Source organism: Myotis myotis, unplaced genomic scaffold (genome assembly GCF_014108235.1).
Source record: "Myotis myotis isolate mMyoMyo1 unplaced genomic scaffold, mMyoMyo1.p scaffold_m19_p_14, whole genome shotgun sequence".
In the NCBI taxonomy this organism is placed as follows: domain Eukaryota; kingdom Metazoa; phylum Chordata; class Mammalia; order Chiroptera; family Vespertilionidae; genus Myotis; species Myotis myotis.
The window spans coordinates 43,492,501-43,500,953 of NW_023416318.1; the positions used below are offsets into that span (position 1 = coordinate 43,492,501).

Genomic DNA, 8,453 nt, shown 5'->3' on the forward strand with positions numbered 1-8,453 from the left:
CCCAATCCGTCATGCCCACCCTCCATTCCCAGCACGACGAGTGGTCTTTCTAGATGCACAGGAGGTTAATTGTTGCCCCTTTATTTATCGGAAATGGCAGACCCATTCCCGCCGGCCCAGCCCCCGGGTAGAGAGGCATAGGCTCGTTCATTGCTGAGGATGCAAGAATTGGGGTCCGTTGGCTGAGCAGGAAAGAAGCCCGGAAAGGCGAGCTTGGTGAAGACTTGCGGGGATAAATGAATAATGGGGGCGGACATCTCATCTGCTTCCTTCAGGGCTCCCAATTTGCCCTGCTTGGGGGGGGCTTTTTTTGTGTGTGATCCCTAGGAGATATTTGAGTATCTCATGAAATCTTTAGAAAAAGTATGTCTGGGCCTCTCCCAACGCGAGCTGTGTCTGAGTCTCTCCTTGGGGCGCCTGTGAGTTCTCTCCGAGGGCCTCCCATGGGTTTTCTCAGATGGACTGTGTCTGCCCCTCTCAGCATGACTATGTCCTCTCCTCTCAAAGGGGCTGTGGTTTCTCCTCGCAGAGAGTCTGCGGCATCTCCGCTCAGAGGGACTGCGGCATCTCCGCTCAAAGGAGCTCGGATGGCTCATCTGAAAAGAACTTTGATGGCTCCTCCCAGAGGGACTGCGATGTCTCCTCTGAGGTGGACTGAGATGGCTCCTCCCAGAGGGACTGCGATGTCTCCTCTGAGATGGACTGTGATGGCTTCTTCGAGGTGGACTGAGATGGCTCCTCCCAGAGGGACTGCGATGTCTCCTCTGAGATGGACTGTGATGGCTTCTCCGAGGTGGACTGAGATGGCTCCTCCCAGAGGGACTGTGATGGCTCCTCCGAGGTGGACTGAGATGTCTCCTCCGAGACAGACTGTGATGGTTTCTCCCAGAGGGATTGCGATGTCTCCTCGGAGAGGGACTACTATGTCTCCTGTCAAAGAAATCACATGGGGCTCTTTCCCTGTGGAAGCTGCGGTGGTTTGGTTTCCTAGGCATGAGTATCTCTTTAAAGTCACTGTAGGAGGTTCTCTTCTTAGGGGTTCCATGTAGGAGTCTCCCTTGGGCCTGAACTGGGATTCCTCTTTTGGACTCTGGGCTAGAGATTTCTTTTCCGTACCAGTTTTCCTTAGGCCTGCTGCCACTCTCATTCTGAACAGTACCCAAAGGGTGTCTGATTGTGGTGATACTTCTTTGGGAAACTCTGCACCTGGGCAGTGGGGAAGGTGTGGATTGGAAAGAGCTATCTGTTTTTGGTGGTTGTGCTGAGCAGAACTGTTCTAATTCTTCCCAGGGCATGCTCTCCTGTTCAGTGGTTGGGTCTGTTGGCTTTAGCTTGACAACTGGCATCCTGTCTCTTTCGCTATCATCTCCTTCTGAACTATAGTCAGAGGCTTTTTGTTCTGGTTGGCAGTTTTTGCTCGACCACAAATGGTCCGCCCTTGTCCTGTCCTCAGGCTTTGGCCCAACAAATGCCATAATTCTGCGTGCGGTTTGGAATGCCTTTCTTAGTCCCTGAAAGAGCAGTTTAATGAATTTGGGTTGGGAGGGTTTCTTGGGGTGCCTTTTTAAAGAGGCAGTAGCTGCCTGAGATGCTCCATTTCTTTTCCCTTTCAACTGGGATGGTAATTTCCTAGAGAGACTCTGCATTATGGTTCTACTGTTTGTATAGGACTTTTTGTTTTGTGTTCCAAATCTCTTGTTGATTCTTTCCATTGGATTTTTTGAATCATGGGCATTTTTGCTTCTCACTTTAGTCCACTCTTCATCCTGATTGCTTTCAGAGTCACTCTCTGATAACGAGTGAACTTCAGTGAATTCATAGTGCCCAGGCTCTCTAATATCTGTCTGTCCTTCTAAGTCAGGGATAATGTGGACTTGTACAGAAGCAGGAGACTGGGAAGACTGAGAAAGGAAATCTATGGTAGAAGCAGGACTCTTGGAAGCTTGATTACAGATTTTAGCTGCTGATCTAGGGCTCCTAGGTGTCAAGGGTCTGTCTCTTCTATAATACTTTGGAACTTGGGATCTTTTTCCAATTCGTAACCTAAAGCCAAGACGCAATCTGATCTCTCCATGGCCTTCAGGAGTGCTTACGAGGTGGAGCTGTGGATAGATAAGAAGATAAGGTCCAAAAGTAGTCTGTAATTTATGACAATTAAATCCTGAACATCGGCCACACTGTAGGCAGATAGGGTATTTTAGGACCAGACCTGAAGTGAGAGGTGGAGGTACATTGTGAGGTATTTGACTCCTTAACAGTTTTGCTGCTATTTTTAGCTGCAGATCTTTTAGCAATTGGAACTGTTCTGAGAGGTCAGCCTGGGCCTGGGAAAGAAAACTTGGCTCCAGTGGGTGTTGGGACTCAAAAATCCTTGTCTGTGAATCTCTCTGTGAGTTCTCACTCTCTTCCACTGGAACAGGATCTTTCACAGTGAAAAATATATTGAAGGAAGACTCTGACTCTACTGGGTCAGGAAGCTGACCCTCTGTATATGAAACAGGACTGTGCTGAATGACTTCCTGGGGTATATCATTGAGCTTTGAGTTTGTTTTCTTTATTCTCACTCTAGTGCCAGAGTATTGCTGTATTATGGAGGACATAGAACCACGTGTCCATACCCTTAAGGCCATTCCTTTCTCATGACCATGGCATGAAGTATGTCTCTGAATGTAGTTTTTGACCATTGAAGCCTGAAAAATAGTGCCTCGACCCGTCTCTAGCAGACTCTGGGAAAATTCCATCAATTCAGCAGGAACCCCAAATAAATTCTGAATAGACTGACAGGTATCAGCAGTAGACCTTTCTGTTACAGATGGTTGAGAACAAAGCTTCCTTCCCATAGTGGTTCCCAAGACATTCCCCAACATTAGCATATCGGAGAGATACTTTCTAGGTAGTCTCTGCTTCCAGGAGTGACGCTCCCAGACATTCTGTTGTCTTCCCAGGACAGACCAGGTTAATCCTCTTCGAGCCCCTGATCCTGCCTGGAAGGTCTTAGATGGTGATCTCCAGCTTTGTGGTGGATGTTGGGAGAGGCCCTGGAGTGAGTTCTCTAACTCTGCTACCTGCCTCGGTTGAACCCTTTCCTGAAATACGTTATACACCCATGGGATCTCAGAATGGGAGGTTTCTACAGTGTTAGTTGTCTTCTCAGAGAGTTGGTTATGAAAGAAAAAGGGAAAAGTTGAAGCAGGATCTATAAAGGACTCTTTAGGCTGCAAAATATCTGTCCAAAGGTTTTTTATATCCAACGCTCTTGATACTTTTGTCATCTCAGAATCCCAAAGACCTAATTCAGATGTTGTTTTGGCAGAACTTGAGATGACTGAGTTTGAAGAGTTGTGTAGAAGCCTAGAGAAATAATTCCTTATTTGTAACTCTTCTCCTGATGTTAACCCCTCAGAGTCCCCCTTCTGATATACCTGTCTTAACTTCAAATCCTCAGAGTCTATAACTTGAGGAGGCCTTATTTTTATCCCCATAGATTTCACAGCCTGATGCCCTTGTTCATGAGTCAACACTGTACGATCCTCAAATGGAGATGCTGGCTGTGAGGTTAATTCTGCAGATTTCACTTCAGTATTTGACTGTGGATTTAACTCCACAGATTTCACTTTTTGAAAACATGATTCTAGTGCAAACACCTCACATTTTAAGTCCTGCATCTCAGAGCCTGAAATCAAGTTCACAGAATTTGCACCACAAAGCAATGGCTCTTTGTTCATCTTCACAGACTTTGTATCTTCAAACAGTGGCTCTGATTCATATAACACAGATTTTGTACCATTTAACTGAGGATCCAAAACAGAGTGTCCAGCTTGTTGCTGTGACCCCAGGTGGTTCTGCAAAACTTGGCCTTCTGGAAACTTTATCCCTGGAGTTAATTTAGAAGATTTTACACCTTGCAAATGTGATCCAGGATTAAATAAAATAGACTTTGTGCCCTGAGATTCTGGCCCAGCGTTCAATTCAGAAGGCTTCGTGCCTTGTATCTGTGGCCCTGGATTAAACTTTATAGCGTTCATGCATTGAAGTTCTGACCCTGATTTCAATTTAGAAGAATTCACACCTTGCAGCTTTGGGCCAGAGTTGAACTCTGTTGTCATTATATCTGAAGTCAATTCAAAAGATTTTACACCTTGCAAGGGTGGCCCACAGTTACATCTAGTAGAATTTACACATTGTAATTTTGTCACTGTATTCAACTCACAAGAATTTTCACACTGCATCTGTAGCCTAGGGTTGCATTCCAAAGGTGCTATGTCTAGGAACTTTGAACCAGTAATCAATTTAGATTTCAAACCTTGCCAATGTGGTCCAGGGTTGAACACCATAGATGTCTCACTTTGAATCTCTGGATTCAATTCAGAAGACTTTATACCTTGATGTTTTGAATCTGAAGTTAATTCAGAAGAGTTCACACCCTGAAAATATGGCTCAGGGTTGGACACCATAAATTTGACACTTTGAAGCTCTGGCCATGGATTTAACTTACAAGATTTCTCATCTTGCCACTGCTTTCCATCATTGAACTCAGGAGATATCACACTGTGAACCTCTGATTCCAAGGCCAACTCAGAGGGTTTTGCAACCTGAAATTTTGGGCCATCATTGACCTCTGTAGAGTTCATTATTTGAAGGTTTATCGACTCAGAGGATTCTGTACCTTGCAACTTTGCTCCAGAGTTGAATTCCATAGATTTCATACCTTGAAGGTGTGTGCCTCGTGTCAACATAGACAACATCCTATTGTGTGGGGCTGAGTTGAACCCCAAAGATTTAACATCTTGTACTTTTGTACCTGGAGTCGATTTAGAAGATTTCATATCTTGCCACATTGGTCTAGTGGTGAACTCCACATATTTTTCACTTTGAAGCTTTGTCTCTGGTGTTAACTCAGATGTCACAACTTGTGACTGTGGAACAAGTTTTAACTCAACAGATTTCAAATCTTGAAGCCTCCACTCTAGTGTCAAATCAGATTTCTCACCTTGTCCCTGTGGTCCAGGGTTGAACTTCAAAGGTTTCACCCCTTGAAGCTTCTTCCTCTGGGTTAAATCAGATGAGTTTCCACCCTGTAACTTTGGACCATGGTTGAACCTTAAGGTGTTCACATCTAGAAGCTTTGTCCCTTGAATTGACTCAGATTTTTTACTTTGTATCTGTGATTCAGAGTTAAAAAAAGATTTCATTTCTTGAAGCTTTGTCCCTGGGATCACTTCAGAAGATTTTGTACCTTGAAAATGTGGTCTAAAATTGGACCCCAAAGATTTCATATCTTGAAGCTTTATACCCATGACCAAGTCAGAACATTTTATATGTTGTAACTGTGGATCTGAGTCCAACTCTACAAATTTTGTACCTGGAAACTTGCCCCCCAGGGTCAAGTCAGATTTCTCACCTTGTAACTTTGGGCTAGGTTTCAATTCTACAGATTTCATATCTTGAAGCTTTTTTTTTACCACTTCAGAAGATTTCATACTCCCCAAGTGTAGTCCAGACCTTAAATTCATACATTTTACATCTTTAAGTTTTATATCCATGAGCAACCTAGAAGAGTCTATATCCTGCAACTGTGGGCCTGTGAATTCTCCTGATGGGGCTTTTTCAAGCTTTGTCCCCAGTATTTGCTTAGATTTCACAACTTGCATCTGGGGGCCAGGGATTAATTTTTTATGTTTTTCATCCTGAAGATTTGTCTTTGAGATCCCTTGAGAAGATTTCATAACTTGTAACAATGACCCAGGTTTGAAATCTGTAGATTTGACACCTTGAATCTTTGTCCCTATAGTTGATTTAGAAAAAGTTGTACCTTGCAACTGTGAGCTAGGATTTAACTCTGTAGATTTCATATCTTGGGACTTTATCTTAGGTGGAAACTTAGAAAATTTTAGACTTTGCCACTGTGACCCAGTGTTGAAATCCTCAGATTTCACACATTGGAGCTTTGTTTGAAGAGCCAACTCAGATGACTTTACACTTTTCAAGTGTAGTAGAGAGGTGGACTCTATAGTTTTACCACTTTGTGACCCTTGGTTTAATACCCTACATTTCACCTCCAGAAGCTGTGGTTCAAGACACTTTACACCTTGAAGCTGTGTTCCTGGGGATGACCATAATGGTTTCACTTCCTGAAGCTGTAAACAAGGTTTCAAATCAGAACCCTGAGGCTGATGTTCCTGGCATGATGCCAAAGATTGTATACCTTGAAGCTCTGGTTTTGAAGTCAGTGTAGATGATGACTTCCTATCCCTTGACTGTATCACAGTTTTCCACTCTACTGGTTTGACACATTGAGATTGTAACTCAAGATTTACCAGAGATTTTATACCTTTAAACTCTAGTGCAGGTATCCACTCAACAGATTTTGTACTTCTAAGCTGTGGTTCTTGGTTTAGCTCTACACTTTTCATACGTTGATGCTGTGGCTCTGATGATGATGCCAAAAATTTCCCTTTTTGCAGTTGTGATCCTGGGGGCAACTCAAGGGTTTTCACATTCTGCAAATGTGGCTCACAGTTGCACTCCATATACATTGCACCTTGAGTTTTTGGCCCTAGAGTCAACTCAGATGATTTCACATCTCTTGACTGTATAAAAGATTTCAACTCTACAGATTTGACTTTTTGAGGTTGAGACCCAAGATTTAACCCTATAGATTTCACATTTTGGAACTCAGGTCCTGGTATCCATTGAATACATCTCATACATCCAGGCTGTGACTCCTGTTTTAAATCAACAGTTTTCACCCCTTGAAGCTGTAGTTCTGAAGTTAACACCAAAGGTTTCACTTGGTGCAACTGTGGTTCAAGTTTAAACTCTTTAGATTTTACATCTTGAATATTTGATTCTGGGGTCAATTCAAATGATTTCATTTCTTTCGACTGTAACTCAAAGTTGAGGTCTACTAATTTTCCATCTTTAAAGTTTAGCTCTGGATTTAACTCCAAAGACACCCCATCTTCTGACTTAGACCCTCTCTTAAATTGCTCTGAATTCACACATTGCTTCTCTGGTGATATTAAAGGTATCTCACCATTCTGTTCTGTCTCAGTACTTACATTCACATTTGATACCCCTTGAAACTGTTGCCTTGGTGCTGAATCCACAGATTTTACTCTTTGAAACTTTCGTATTCTGGTTATATCTACCTGCCTCTTTAGACTTCGGGTCAGCTTCACAGATTTTATACTTTGCAGTGGATCTGGAGTCTCCTCTAATGATTTTAAATTTTGAAGTTTTAAACATGGGGTAATTTCCAAAAATTTCATGTATTGCATTTGTGGCTCTGATGTCAATTCCTCAGGTTTTATACCCTGCCATTTAAGCCCTTGGAGCAATGGCCCTGGTACAAAAGGCACAGAATTCTCACCTTGCAACTGAACAGATTTTATACCTTGAAGCTTGGAATCTGGGGTGGTTTTTACAGATTTGATATCTATCTCTGGGCTTAAGGTTGTTTCCACAGATTTCTCACCTTCCAGCTGTGGACTTGGGCATCTCAGGCATTCTCCTGGAGTTAAGGCCACAGATTTCACATCTTCCAGCTGTGACTCTGAAATCAACAACTCAGACTTTAAACCTTGAAGTTCTGAACCTGGAGTCAGCTCCACTTGTTGCACACCTCCCACCTGTGGCCCAGGGGTTAGCACCATAGATTTGACATCTCCCGATTGTGGCTTTGGTGTTAATTGCATAGATTTCATATCTTCCAGCTGTGGCTCTTGGATTAGTGCCTCAGATTTTAAACCTTGAAACTTTGAGTTTGGGGTCCACTCCACAGTTGTTACATCTTGCCACTGTGCTACTTGGATAAATTCAGAAGATTCCATACTTTGTAACTGTGGTCCTCTGGTCAACTCAGAGAAGTTTAGACTTGGCAACTGATGCCCAGGAGTTAACTCCATAGATTTTGAATCTTCTATCTGTGGCTCTGAGATAAATTTATGAGAAATGTCATTGTCAGAGCTTGGGGTATTTCCTAAAGATGATTGTATCAACCCCACAGATTCTTTGTTGTGGTGACAAATGTCAGAGGTCAACTTTGTTTCTGGTTCTTGATATCCTGGCTCTGAAATCATCCCTAAAGATTCTGAAGCTTGCCATGGAGTCAATACTTCAGGTTCTGTGGCTTGGTGATTTGATTTGGGGATCAACTTTACAGATTTTACTCCTGGAATGTGTATCCCTGGTGTCTGCCCTTCACATATCATACCTTCTACCTGTGTCTCAGGAATCAACCTCCTACTTTTTACCACTTGAGGTTCCACATCTTGAAGCAATAGCAGTCGGTCTGTCTCATCAGATCTTATGTCTTGTAAGCATGGCTTTGGGGTCAACTTCACAGATTTCATATCCTCCTGTTGTAGTCCTGGGGTCAACTCCACAGTTTTTATACCTGGCAACCCTGGTGGTAGGATCAAATGAACACATTCCATACCTTGCAACTGTGA

At 43.1% G+C, this 8,453-nt stretch overlaps 1 protein-coding gene across 1 annotated transcript; it reads right to left on the reverse strand.

The window, feature by feature from the left end:
* Positions 1–155: 155 nt before the first annotated feature.
* Positions 156–7,805, reverse strand: CUNH2orf16 (chromosome unknown C2orf16 homolog). The gene is made up of 2 exons (XM_036335027.1): positions 6,318–7,805; positions 156–5,924 (listed from the first exon to the last, which is right to left on the reverse strand). The coding sequence occupies exons 1-2, from the start codon at positions 7,704–7,706 to the stop codon at positions 324–326; spliced, it is 6,990 nt and encodes a 2,329-aa protein (XP_036190920.1). The 5' UTR covers positions 7,707–7,805; the 3' UTR covers positions 156–323.
* Between the last annotated feature and the right edge of the window lie 648 nt (positions 7,806–8,453).